The sequence below is a fragment of the Rhamphochromis longiceps genome, linkage group LG10 (genome assembly GCF_057381845.1).
Source record: "Rhamphochromis longiceps isolate RC_006_pf linkage group LG10, R_longiceps_female_GT1.1, whole genome shotgun sequence".
NCBI lineage: Eukaryota > Metazoa > Chordata > Actinopteri > Cichliformes > Cichlidae > Rhamphochromis > Rhamphochromis longiceps.
In genome coordinates, this window is record NC_140566.1 from 813,401 (window position 1) to 828,287 (window position 14,887).

The 14,887-nt window shown below is 42.4% G+C and overlaps 1 protein-coding gene across 1 annotated transcript in view; it reads right to left on the reverse strand.

The window, feature by feature from the left end:
• The window catches only part of dmpk (DM1 protein kinase), a 95,060-nt gene that overhangs the window by 74,126 nt on the left and 6,047 nt on the right, over nucleotides 1–14,887 (reverse strand). The window contains exon 2 of the mRNA XM_085419802.1: nucleotides 2,638–2,729. Within this exon, the coding sequence (XP_085275928.1) occupies nucleotides 2,638–2,729 (92 nt within the window). The remainder of the gene's footprint in view (nucleotides 1–2,637; nucleotides 2,730–14,887) is intronic.

A 14,887-nucleotide genomic window follows, 5' to 3' on the forward strand; every position in this document is an offset into this window, starting at 1 on the left:
AGTTCTAGGATTATTATTTGTTTGCCTTGAGTTTAATTTATATTTCTCCTAGGTTTTCTGTGTTAGTCTCATGTATTTTTTGTCTGTGTGTTTCATATTGTCTAGCCGGTGTTAATATGTGGACTGGTGCCAGCTGAACTACCTCCAGATCAACGCCAGTAAAACCAAGGAGCTGGTGGTAGACTTCCGCAGGCACAAGCATTCTCCACTGCAACCACTGAACATCCAGGGTATGGACATTGAGGCTGTGGACAGCTACAGGTACCTTGGTGTTCATCTGAACAACAGACTGGACTGGACTCATAACTCAGACGCCCTCTACAGGAAAGGGCAGAGCAGGCTGTACCTGCTGCGGAGACTCAGGTCGTTTGGGGTGGAGGGCCCACTCCTGAAGACCTTCTATGACTCTGTGGTGGCTTCTGCTATCTTTTATGGTGTGGTCTGCTGGGGCGGCAGCATCTCTGCTGGGGACAGGAAGAGACTGAACAGGGTGATCCGAAGGGCCAGCTCTGTTCTAGGATGCCCTCTGGACCCAGTGGAGGTGGTGAGTGACAGGAGAATGGCGGCTAAGCTGTCATCCCTGATGGACAACATCTCCCACCCCATGCAGCAGACTGTGACAGCACTGAGCAGCTCCTTCAGTGGGAGACTGCGGCACCCACGGTGTGGGACGGAGAGATTTCGCAGGTCTTTCCTCCCCACTGCTGTCAGACTCCACAACAAAGACTTTAACTGAACAAACACACACATCCACACATGTGCAATAACACTAAGTGCAATAATCTTTTCTGGCATCGTTGTATTTTTACTCAGTTGTATATAGCATTCGTATTCTATTTTTATCTTATTGTATATTTTTATTCTATTTTATTCTACTGTATATAGTATATTATTTTATTCTATTCTGTACAGTTGTGTACTGTATTTATTCTTATTGTATTCTAATTTTTGCCTCATAACTTTTGCACTGTCCACTTCCTGCTGTGACAAAACAAATTTCCCACGTGTGGGACTAATAAAGGTTATCTTATCTTATCTTATCTTTACGTCTCTTCATGTTTCCTGTTTTATTCTGAAAGTCTTGTGTTTCCATTTTCCCTGATCACCTCTTGTCTGTAATAAGTCCTCTGTCTTCCTTTGTTCAGTGTCAGGTCATTTCTTTTCCTTCCATGTCTTGTCATAGTAACCTTAGTAGTCATAGTCACCATAGTCATCATAGTTATCACAGTTGTCATAGCTGATTTATAGTTTTCATAGTTACCTCAGCCATGTCACAGTTTTCATACTATATTTTCTACACTATGAGGCAAACTTAAAATCCTTTAATTTTCTCAAAAACCAACAGTGCGCCTTATAATCCGGTGCACCTTATGCATGAATTCTGGTTGTGTTTACTGACCTCGAACCGATTTTATGTGGTACACGGCACTCAAAAATCTGTCAAAAATGTTTTAGTATGACTTTGGTAAGCTATGAAGCTGCACCGCTTGATGGATTGTCAGAGCATTACGGCTACGGTAGTTAGGAACCTCGCAGAGTAATCTGGGTCCTAAACTCTGTCCCTTCAGGTCCCGAACACTGCGGCATCACTGACAGTTAAAAACTATCTAAATTCTTTCATCTCATCCAGGCATCCACGAAAACAGAATGTATTAAATTTAACGGAGATAGAAGTTAGCAGGAAGTTAGCTTGCTAGTTTCCACCTAAACATGATATAGCATGTTCTGACTGAGAGATTTCTGAATAATTAAAACGCACAGCTCTGCTAACACTTCCAACATAAATGAAGACAAAAAAAACCCTAAACAGCAGTGACTTTTGTAGGGTTACTTAAGTTGGGCTAGCTGGTATATAATGAAATGATGTGCTATGTGATCACTAGCTACACAGCTATGTTAGTATAACATACACAGTGAAGATGGAGGATGAACACTAACTTTTTTCCATACGATAAAAGTTACCGTGAGGGTTCCTGATGGTTAGGGACTAATGCAATTGCATAGCAGGATGCTATAAACGGACTAAAGTTCAGTCAGGAGAACAACTGAGATAATCCATCCACAATACGAGGTTAGTCATTAATATACTGCAACAACATGGGAATAGAGCCACTGCAGAGAATTCAACATTAATGAATCAATGGTACGGAAGTGGAGGAAGCAAGAAGAATGAGTTGAGTGAGGTTTTTTTGCCTTATAGTCTGAAAATACAGTAGTTTTTTAGTTTTCCCATTTTAGGTTTCAGTTTAGTTGTCGCTCCTGTTTTGCCTTTGCTCGTGTTTTATGTTCATGTCCACCAGCCATAATAAATAGCTCACTCTTGGTTTCAACTTCAGTTCACCTCTCTAGTGTCTGCTTTTGGGTCCTTTTCACAAACTCACTGGCATACCCCGCCGTGACAGAGTTCTACCCATTTTGGTGGCCTTGACATGTTGATATTAAAAGATCTAGTAGAAATGATTAAGAAGAAACTATGTGGAGTGTAAGTAGTATCATTGCAGACAGGTCCAGTTCCTTTCAGTAAAACCCCATTCCACATAAAAAGGCAGCTAAATAATTCATATTCTTAAATGTAGAATTTAAGTCAATACCTAAAAATTATACTCATATAAAGTAGTAGGTACAATTCTCGCTCACCTCGCTGAATGTGCCCCGGCCAATCACCTTCAAGATGTGAAAGTCTTCTCTTTTGATGCGGGTTTTCTTAACCTCCTTTACTAGAGGCTCAGCTGTGAGAAAGGAGAGAAGAGACAATGATTTCAATTATTTTACTTTATTATTTCAGTGTTATTTGAAATAATGGACCTAAAAATGGTAATGCAGTGGCATTATTTTAAAAATATCATTTTTTCCTAATTTAACAATTTTGCAGTAATTTATCAGTGTGGGACAATTTATTAGTGTGCTCTAAATACATTTTTTTCTTAAATATATATTTATTAGATTGAAACAACAAAGAAAAAGAGATACACACAACTGTTATACAGTAGGTTTCACAATTATTGCTTAAGCTGATGTAATAAATTACAGCTTAATAACACATTCTCATATCTTTTAATTGCTTTTATCACTTTACCCCCTACCCATCCCACACAATAGCCCTGTCCCTTGAGCCAGTTTAAAAAAACCCACAACAAAACAACAAAACAAAACAAAAAGCAGAACAAAACAACAACAGCAACAAAAACAGAGAATTTACTGAGTAGTGCTAGAAGTGGGGAAAAATATTTCAGGAATTGCCCCAACACCTTGTAAAATTTCCTGCTGGTATTACTAATTGAATAATGGATCATTTCGAGGCCTAAATAACACATAAGGTCCCTCAGCCATTGAGCTACTCCATCTTAGCAGGGTTGAATGCCTAGCCACAAGGGAAGTGAAAGACGGTGTGTGACACTGTGACAAGATCAACTGTGCATCAGTCTCTCCAGTGGTGCCAAAAAGTGTAGCTAATGGATTAGGACCCACATGCTATCCAAGAATTAGTGCCAAAGTTTGAAATGTGTCTCTCCAGTATTTTTCTAGATTAGGACATTTCCGAAACCTTGGGGGTGGGCACGCTACACAGCATCCGGATGACCATCAGGGTGTACAACCTCACCCCTGGCGTCGTTGCCCACCTCTCAATTTTAAATACACGTATACATTGAGGGCTATCAGGAGGGGCTATGCGCTTACCTGCTGCTCTCTGGCAGGTAGCTCCATGCCCTCCTGGAACACACATGCATCAACACTACTTATGAGCGGACGGAGGGAGGTTTGGAGTCTTCACACCCCCCCGTTCTCTGTTGCCTGTTGGGGCGGGGGAGCTGGGAGGAGGAGTCGGCCATCCAATTGGGGTCTGGAATGTGGGGCCTCCCTGCTGCTGCGGAGTTGGGGCGGTCTGTGTCTCTCCACCCCAGGGAAGAGGGTAACACTACCAGGGTCTGGGTGCAGTTTCCCCCTCCAGGGACAAGGGTACCTAGATCTGGGGCTTAGAGTACGCTTTGGGAGTGTGATTGTGTGTACAGTGTCTATTTATATCTTTCTCCATGTTGGGTGAGTGCTGAGTAATTGCATATGAGAGCATGAGGGTGGGAATGGATGTTTGTATCTGTGTGTGCCTGTATGTTTGTGTCTATATGTCAGTTCGGGTATCAGACGTCACCTCTCTGGGGACATCTCAGGCCCTCGAAGGTATGGAGACCTATCTCCCCCCACCACTCCACGTGCCAGTGGCAGATGCCCCCACACATTGGTGCACTGGTGGTTCTCTGTGTCCGGGGATGGGCGTCCAGGTACGCACCGTCTCACTCCTGGTGGCTGCTTGTCGGGGCCTGGAGCCTGGGGCTCGCTCGGGCCCCTTCGGGGGGTGGGGTGCCCTTGGCCTCGGGCTTGGTCACTCTGGCACAGCTGCTCCACGGCTGCTGAGTGACCCCTCATCTGGGACTCTCCTCAGCTCTTTCTGGGATAGTGGCACGGTTGCCCCTCCGTTTGTCTTCCTTGGTCTCTTGTGCTCTGAGGGGCTCTGGATGTCTGGAGCCTGGATCTCCTCCATACCTGCTTCATGCCCTGGAGGACGGGGCTATGGTTCCCCCACACCCTCTAGCAGATCATTACATGAAGGAACCTTTTAAATACAAGCGCGCTCATGCTCACAGGTGTACACACGGGTGCTCACAGACACAAACTACACCCTCTTTGGCTCCTACCTCAAAGCACACTGTGCACTGTCGATCTTACGTGCTGCACAATAATGTTTAATATTTAGTATTTACTGTTACATTCCCATAGATCATCGCGATGATGTTGTTTATTATATTGCTCTCTTTTTTTTGCTTGTTTTCTCTTTTTTCTTTCTCAACAGGTGATCCAGGTGATTGATATATGTATTTTTGTCTGTTTGTTTTGTTGGTTTTTGTTTTTTGCCCCTTTATCACCGTTCCTCTTCCCCGCTGTTTTTCTTTCCCTCTTTCTTTCTCCCTTTTCTTTTCCCCAGTCAAGTCTGTCCCGTGTTTAGCAAGTGAAAATAAAATAAAATAAACAATAAAAGCAAAGGTGAATCAAATAGACCAATACGGCAAGGCTGCAATGGTCCATTTGGTAAAGTAAATCCGTTGGGCATCTTTCTTTGCCTTTAGACAGTAATTCTGATGGCAATAGAGCCAAACGGGACAGGCGAAAAAAAAAATACCAATACCAATAAGTTTGATGTGTCACATGGCCCTCTTCCTATTGAAAAAACAAAAGTTGTATCCAAGATGGCCGACTTCTAAATGGCCACCATGGTCACCACCCATCTTGAGGAGTTTGCCCCCTCACATATACTAATGTGCCACAAACAGGACTTTAATATCACCAACCATTCCCATGTTATTACGGTGTATCCGTATAAATGGCCCACCCTGTACATTAAGGTGCATATCCCTGACCTTGCAGCTGCTGCTATTGGAAAATTTAGTGTCTGAGAATGTCTGAGAAAATGTCTGATCTGCAGATATCTGAAAAAATGTGTATATGGGTGTGGTGGGGCATGGTCTGCAATGCTGCTGCAGGTGAGATGGATGCACCTGCGTGGCATCTGCTATCACGCCTTGCACAGTCTGAGTAGTTGTGTTGTGGATGTGTCGCCTGGCAGCTGGGATGCTGCAGCCATTCATGTGTGTAATTAGCAACCATGTGCCTCAATAAAGCATGTTGAAAAGCTTGAAAATATCTTTGGGTCTGCCTTGTTTTATCACAGTGGTGCCGAAACCCAGGATGGGGGGCACGGCAGACCCACAAACTGGCCGCCAAGGGGAGGAGTCGGCCTGAATGGTGGCCAAAATGGCCAGCACAGAAGAGCTGTAAGACTGGACCCAGCAGCATCTACAGGTAATGAAGAATCTGGCACTCTCACTCTCACCGGCATTCCCCGACAGCGTTGGCGTGGAGGAGGTCCAGGCTGTTCTGACGACCATGTCAGGCCCCAGGATGCGACAAGCCAGGACATAGCCGGCCGCCGCACCCATCCCTACTCATCAAGTGGTAGCAGCTTATGCCCGGCAGGGATCTGTGCCCGTTCCTGCTCCCTGGAGGAGGGCCGCGGAGCATCTCCTGGGCTCGCCACCAGCTCAACCACCTGCTCAGCAAGAGCCGGAGGTCAGCTCATGGAGAGCGCAGGAGGAACCTGCCACACTGTTGCTGGAGGTGCCCAAGGGTCCGCGACTGCCAGTGTACAGGAGGCATGCCTGCTGGCGGTGGAGGAGGTGGACCAGCTTTCGGTGAGCCCCGGCTCACTTCTACGTCTACTGCGCTGTCGCTGCTTGGCCCCCTGGACCAGTTCCAGGGCTGCCGCTGGGTACGCAGGGCGTCCCCTGGATCCACATTGTCACTGGCGCTGCTGGATATGTGGGCGACCGCCAGAGTGGTCACATCCCTGTCCCTCACCAGGGCCCAGGAGCACCAACGGTCTGGGCGGGGGGAACAGTAGGTTCGGCTAGATGGCTTGCCGGCCTGTCGGGCAATGGGGGTATATGGCGGGGCGTGGTCTGCAGTGCTGCTGTAGGTGAGATGAAAAGGCTTTGCACAGTCTGAGTTGTGTTGTGGATGTGTCGGCTGACAGCTGGGATACTGCAGCCATTCATGTGTGTATTCAGCAACCGTGTGCCTCAATAAAGCATCCTGAAAAGCTTGAAAATGTCTTCAGGTCTGCCATGGTTTATCACAGTGGGAGATACATATTTTAAGATGTTTAATTTTTTTAAGCCTAAATGCCTCCTCATCTGAGCCCACACCCTCACCGTGAGCCAGACAACTGGATTATCAGTTGCTCTTGTTTGGGGGTAGGGTGGGTGAAAATCCAATCAGAGCCAGAATAGATGAATCTGTAGCCAAGTTCAACTCCATGGACACCCAGGAAGGGCAATTATCTTTGTTTTGGAAATAGACCCAAGATATAAGCACGTATTTGCTGCCCAATAGTAATACCGGAAGTTAGGCAGTGCCAGGCCGCCATTAGTCCAAGACTTTTGATGAAGAGCTTTATTCAACTGGGGGTGTTTACCTCTCCATATATAAGATGATATAACTGAATTTAAAGAATCAAAGGATTTGGGAATAAATATTGGCAGCAGCCTGATTGAATGCCTTCTTCCCATCTAAGCAAAGAATGCACTCAGGATTCTGACCGGAACGGGTGTATAATATATCTAATAGACAACAGATATTGAAATAAGAGTAAAGATTCTTAATGAAACCAGTTTGATCTTTTGATATAATGGATGGGAAATTATTTTCCAGCCTGCGTGCCAAAAATTTAGCCAAAATATTACCATCGACATTTAATGTAGAGATTGGCCTGTAGGACGAACATTCCACTGGACATTCCTCTTGGGACAAGAGTGATACTTGCCTTGAAATAGGATGGCGGAAGTTTACAACACGTGCATGAATCCGCTCCGATTCATGCACATTAGACATAATTGAGGTGAAAGCAATGATGAAAATGCTTTGAAAAATTCTATGGGAAATCCATCAGGTCCAGGTGATTTTCCACACTGCAGTGAGGAATTAGCTGCGCTCAGCTCCTCTTGCATTATGGGTTTGTATAATCTATTTTTACTATCAGAGGAAAGCGTAGGAATGTTCAAAGCGTTAAAAAGTTATCCATTAAAGTGCTTTCCTGTGGGAGTTCAGAGGTGTAAAGTTGAGAGTAAAAAGTCTTAAACATATCATTAATTTTGGAAAAATCCAAGGTGATATTACCATTATTCATTCTGACTTTTGTGATATGTTGTTTTGCCTGAAAGCCCCTTAACTGGTTAGCTAGCGTCTTACCTGATTTGTCGCTATGAATATGAAACAAACTCTTACTCCTCAGAAGCTGACCATCAATTTAGTGTGTTTAAAGGAGATCAAATTTAGTCTGAAGTTCCACGCGCTTGTTGTATAAGTCTGGGTTTTTTACCGTAGCGCAGAGCAGATCTATTTCTTTAATTTGGTTAACTAAAGTAAGTGATTATATACGGGCCTTTTTTTATATTTGCTGTTTAGGAAATAGTTTGACCCCTGAGGAAGGTTTTCAGTGTATCCCAAATTATTAGGCTATAGACCACTCTTGTGGTGTCTGTGAAGGTTCTCAGTCATCCAGGTCTTCATAGTCTAAGGAGCTAAAGAAAGAAAAGCGTCTGGACTTCTTTACAACACCAAACTGTCTGCCATCTATAATCCAGTTTTGAGATCCCTTCCCAGGTGCCTTAATGCCCACACATCCTGGGCCTGTTGGCCTCAGTAAATCACATGATAGGGTGGGGCTAGGTTTCACAGTGGGTTCACCCGAAACCTTGGCTGATTGTGACCCACACTCGCGTTCACAGCTTGGCTCGTGTGACTAGGTTGAGGATCAATAGGGGGTCCGTGACCCTCTTGGGGACACTCCCATAGGGCTCAAAATCTGGGACTCTCCACCAATTGCTCTTAGAACTGAAGAAGCTTCTCAGATGAAATGTCTGCAAGAAAGTTCAAGAAGTCCAGACGCTTTTCTTTCCAAGCTCCTTAGACTTTCTCCTGTGGTATTTATTTGTAAAAACGAGCTTATTTGTTCCTAAATGAATTCTAGGAGGTTGTCATCTGCCGTACAGTTGAATTAAAATGCCAGTGTCGTCTGGATTGAGGAACATCAGGAAAAGTCTTTGATAACACATTTTATGGTATGATATTACTATCCTCTGGTATTCACGGGATTGGACCCACGAAGACAACCGATTATCTGAGAAAATAATCAATCCTAGAATAAGTATGGTGTACCTGCTTGTAAATCGTAGGAGAGAAGAGAAAAGAAGATGAATCTGTAATGCTGAAACATGAACAAAAGTCCTTGCATATCCCAAGAGTAGGAGAAAATCAGAAAAATCTACTCACAGGGCTGTCCCTCAGCCCTCCGTAATGACCAGATAAACGTAATGACCAGATAAACAGGCTTTCAGGGTAATCTGAAATCTGGCAATCTCCAGCCGATCCTGTCTTTCCTGAAGACCTCACTAAGCAGGTCCACAAAGAATTCTGTGGAACGAACCTTCAACGCCTTCAAGTCCCAGAATACGCAGGTTTTGACATCTATTTCTTTCTTTCTAAGTCCGTTACTTTAGCCAAAAGTTTAGTATTAGACTTGCTGAGGTTGGAACAAACATTGTGGAGCTCCCTAACCCACTGACTTAAATAGTTTCTAAACATCTGAGTCATTGACCATGATCTTTCACTGCAGACCGGACTTCGTCAAACTTCGACTCCAGTAGGCTGAAAGATGTTTTGAAATCACTCACCAATGCCTTCCTGTGCTGCTCCAAAAGTGAGGAAGTGGCCGCCATTTTTAACTTTGGTGCCTCATCCTCCTTTTCTTCTGCTATAGTGTGGTTTGAGGCCAATTTATAGCAAGCAAAAACCAAATTCAGAATGCTTAACAGAAAATGTACGCAGTTCAATAGCTTTGTCCGTGGAGTGGATGATTAAGGAGTGGAAAAAGTAGAGAAGAAGTTCAAGACATGTTGAGCAGGTAATTTAGCCATTTAAATCAGCTGTGTTGGATTAAGGACACATCTAAAACCTGCAGGACACCGGCCCCAAATCCAGGTAAATCCAGGGCTGAACCTGGGTTGGCTTTGGGGACCGGGGCTGGGTCACCTTCCTTTTAACCCTTATGTTGCACTTCTGTACCAGTAGACCGTGATGTAACAATTAAAAAAAAAATATTAAAAATATTCCCCTCTCACCCCTGCACGCGGTCTATCCTTCAAGTTCGGGTCATCTACCAGAGGCCTGGGAGCTTGAGGGTCCTGCGCAGTATCTTAACTGTTCCTAGGACTGCACTCTTCTGGACAAAGATCTCGGATGTCGTTCCTGGGATCTTGAGCCACTCTCCTAGCTTGGGAGTCACTGCACCGAGTCCTCTGATTACCACTGGGACCACCGTTACCTTCACCCTCCACTTTTTTTCAGCACTTCTCTGAGCCCTTCTTGTGTTCCTTTCTTCTTGATGTTGCTGTCATTCGGTATCACTACATCTATCACTACAGTCTACCGGCACTATGTCCGGTTGGTTAGCCATCAACAGTTTGTCCGTCTGTATCTGGAAGTGCCACAGGATCTTAACTCGGTCATTCTGCACCACCCTAGGGTGTGTCTCCCATTTTGACCTCAGGACTCCCGGGTCATACTCGGCACAGATGTTTCTGTACACTATGCCAGCTACTTAGTTATGGCGTTCCATGTATGCCCTGCCCACTAGCATCTTGCACCCTGCTGTTTAGTGCTGGATTTTCTCAGGGCATCTTTACAAAGCCTGCACCTGGGGTTTTGCCTGGTGTGATAGACCCCAGCCTTTATGAATCTTGTGCTCAGAGCTTGTTCCTGTGCTGCCATGATTAGTGTCTTTGTCGTATCTTTCAGTCCAGCTTTGTCCAGCCACTGGTAGGACTTCTGGATGTCAGCCACCTCCTTTATCAATGACCTGAACCTAACCCGAAAGAGGATCATGGCGAAGCTTGAAGAGTTGTGTGTTTCCATGTTCAACGTGTTTTGTTTTACTTCCCCTGTGGGTTCATTATGTTCATTCCAGTCAGCTGTTTCTCCATGTGTTTCCACTTCCCCTGATCAATTCCTGTGAGTATTTAGTCAGTGTGTTTTCATTCCATCTTTGTTAGAGGGAAGCAACACAGATGACCTATGTCATGTAAGGTTAAAGATTTCATGATTCTGTTCAGGTTCAAAAATTTTAGAGAAGTTATTTGTTAATACACTTGATAAATATATTGAGAAGCATAATCTCCGAAGTGATAACCAATATGGCTTTAGAGCGAAAAGGTCCACTTCGATGGCAGTGATGGAACTTGTAGAAGGGATATCTACTGCAATAGATAATAAGGAATATACTGTTGGTGTTTTTATAGACTTAAAGAAACTGGAGAAACTGATCAGGAGGGCTAGCTCTGTGGTCGGCATGAAGCTGGACACTCTGGTGACAGTGGCAGAGAAAAGGACACTAAAGAAACTGATGGACATTATGGACAATGCCAGACATCCTCTGCACACGGCCATTAACAACCAGAAGAGTCTGTTCAGTGACAGGTTGCTTCTCCCAAAGACAAGAACTAACAGACTTAAAAACTCCTTTGTCCCACACGCCATCAGACTGTTTAACTCCTCCCTGGAGGGGAGAGGGAGGGGAAACAGGAGGACAAAGGAGGGGGGAACAACTAAGCTGTAGTGCCTCTTCACCTCACTGTGCAATACCTTTTGTGCAATACTTTTGTAAATAGTCAACGGTGCAATAGACTCAATACTTGAAATGTGCAATTCACTTGTATTTTTATTTTTATTCCTATTTATTCTATTTATCCCCTTTGTATATTTTATTTATATTGTCTCTGTATTTATATATATATATATATATATATATATATATATATATATATGTATATATATATATATGTGTGTGTGTGTGTGTGTGTGTGTGTGTGTGTGTGTGTGTGTGTGTGTGTGTATTATATATATATATATAATATTCTGTAACTCTGTAACTTCTGTCGGTGCTGTGCTTTTTTGGAAATCGAATTTCCCAGAGGAACCCACCCGAGGGATTAATAAAGTTCTATCTAATCTAATCTAATCTAAAAAAGACGTTTGATACAATTGGTCATTCTATAATAATGAATAAACTAGAGAGATATGGTATAAGAGGGATGGCATACAAGCGGATGAAAAGTTACCTGGATGACAGAAATCAATAAGGTAAAATCTAAGAAGTTGAAGGTAACTTGTGGTGTTCCTCAGGGCTCTGTGCTGGGACCTAAATTATTCATATTATATATAAATGATTTATGTAGTGTTTCCAAACTGTTAAAATGTGTATTATTTTCTGATGATTCCACTCTGTATTGCTTAGGTAAAAACCTAGAACAGCTTCTGACTACAGTGGAAAAGGAGTTAAATATATTAAAAAACTGGTTTGATATAAATAAGTTATCGTTAAATAGAAAGAAAACAAAATTTATTATTTTTGGCAAATATCGGGTTAATGGAATTGAAATTGAAAGAGTATATGAAAATAAATTTATTGGAGCGATAATTGATGATAAGCTGAGCTGGAAGTCTCATATAAACCATGTGAAAACAAAAATGTCAAAAACCATTCTCTACAAAACTGAACTGTCCTGAACAAGAAATCCTTATACACACTTTATTGTTCTCTGTTGCTTCCATATATGACTTACTGTCTAGAGATATGTGGTAATGCATATAAAACAAATACTCTTCCTATTTTCAAGTTACAAAAAAAGAGCTATAAGAATTATAAATGAATCAAACTATATAGAAACAAATAACATTTTGTTCTGAATACCCTGAAATGTTATGATTTAGTTGAATATAAAATGGCACAGATAATGTATAAAGCACAAAATAACTTGCTTTGCCATAGTACTGTCAAGGTCCTGGGTCTCCTGACCCAGCATGTTTAGTTCTTTGTGATTTTTGTATTATTGTACTTGTGAGTTATTCTATGGTTTCTAGTTTCAATCCCTTGCCCTTCATGTTTCTGTGTCCCCTCTGTTCTGTGTAAGTCTGTGTCTGCCTGTTTGAGTTTCCCTCTGTGTATTTTGGTTCTTCGAGTCCTCTGCCTTATGGTTTATGTCTCTGTGTTTCTTAGTTGCTGTCTCCACCGTGTCAAGTTCGCGTCTCTGTGTGATACTTCCTGTTTTACTTTGATGGGCGTGTCTTATGTGAATGCGTCCTGCTTTGCTTGTGTCGTCAGTCCTGATTTCTCCCAGCTGTGCCCTCCTTCTGTGTCTCATTCCCCTCGTTACTTCCCAGTGTATTTAAACCCTGTGTTTCTCTGAGTCAGTGTCGTGTTGTCCCTCTTGCTGTGTGGATCTCCCTGTGTGTTTTAGTTTATTGTTTCCCAGTTTAGTTTACTTTGTATGCCCATTTTTCTGTGACCAGCAAATAAGGCTGTGGTTTTGAGTTCATCCCTTGAGTCTGTGAGTCCTGCACTTTGAGTCCTCATCTCCTGCCTGCCACACGGCGTTTCATGACAAGTACTCAGAAGCAGTTTGAAGTCAGAGTTTCAATATGACTTAAGGGGATCAGATTTGTTTAAAAAACAAACAAACAAAAAAAACAAGATAAGGACAAACATAAAGCAGAGATGTGTTTCTGTTAGAGGAGTTAACTTGTGGAATAGTTATGACAGTGATTTAAAAAGGTGGAGTTCATTTTCCTTGTTTAAAAACGTGTAAAAATAGAGTATTAGAAAAATATATAAATCAAGAATGAAAAGAGCAAAAATAATAATACTGAAACTCTTGATTGTTTTGCATTGATTATTTTTATGAAATTTAATTTAATGTAGTTACTCATGTGAGGTGGAAAGTTTTTTTTTTTTTTTTTTTTTTTGTTTGTTTGTTTGTTTTGCTTCATTCTTTGCTTCGAGCCCTATGTACATGAGCTGCATGCTTAAAAAGATCTGTTGTTAAAAGGGTTGGCGTAATAAGCATATTCTTCAGCCAATACCTTTTGATTAGCCTTGTCTCGTGCTTTCTTGCTTTGTGGTAATCTTTATGTATTCACTGAGATATTTGAATGCTAATCAATGGTCATGTTCATGTTTCCTCATTGTAGTTTCTCGCATGCAGTGTGGGATGAGGGAGATCGTGACACAGACAAAAGAAAACACAGGGCTTAAATACACAGAGAGAGCAATCAGGGAATGGGATACTGGAGGGAAACACAGCTGGGACAAATCAGGACTAATGAGACAAGGGAAGCAAACACAGACACATTAACATGAGACACGGACTTTCAAAGTAAAACAGGAAACATAACACAGAAAGATGGAATTGACAAGGGGATACAGCTGACAGGGGAGACAGAGCAACCATTGAACACAGAGACTGAAACCAGAAGGCAGACAACTCTAACAAAGAAACCAAAAGACTAGAAATGATAAATAATGGCAAAATCAAAGTTCAATAATATTGTAAAACTGAAAACTCTGGGTTGACGACCCAGACACCCTAACATTCCCTCGTTTTACCTCGTTTTGTATTTTATGTTTAATCAGCCATAATGAATGGCTCTCCTTTTGTTTAAACTCATTTCTGTCTCCTTCCGTGTCTGCACTTGGGTCCTCCTTCACAGTCTGCTTCTGCAGACCATGACAGAATTATGGAGTACTGGGTGGGATTCATACTTGTTTTGCTTCCTGGTTGGTGTAGAGTTTTTGTGTGTGTGATTTTTTTTTTTTTTTTTTTTTTTTTTTTTTTTTTTGCTTTGTTTTGTTTTGACTGATGGGAAATGAACTAATTAACTGATAAAAACCCAGAATGGATTTCTTTTTCTTTTCTTGTGAATGACCTGAATAACAATAATTACTGATTCCAATGGGAAATTCATGTCTGACATAGCTCATCTGCTATATGTATTTGAGTTAAAAATATGTGGGGGCAAATTATTTTCTGCCTCTGTCTGTTTTACGTTATAGAGAGTAGAGTCTTCTTGTAATGATGGGATGTTTTTGTTCCATAAAGATATTCGTGATCAGGGTTATTCAGGATGGCTTCTAACATATTTAGATTGCATCTCTCCAACACCTTCCCCAGTGTGTCCAGTATGACTCCAATTACAGAGCCAACTTTTCTCACTAGTTTGTCCAGTCTCTTTGCATGCCTTTTCTGATCCTTCCTCTCCAAACGGCATAGAACAGCACACTTGTCACCACAGGCTGACAGAACAGCACCTGCAGGAGTTTACTAGAGATGTCAAGTGATCTTAGTTTCCTTAACAAAAAGAGGTGATTTTTCCCCTTTTGTATAGTTTGTCTGTATCCAGGGACCAGTCTAGTTTGTTGTCTAGATATAAACCTAAATATTTATAT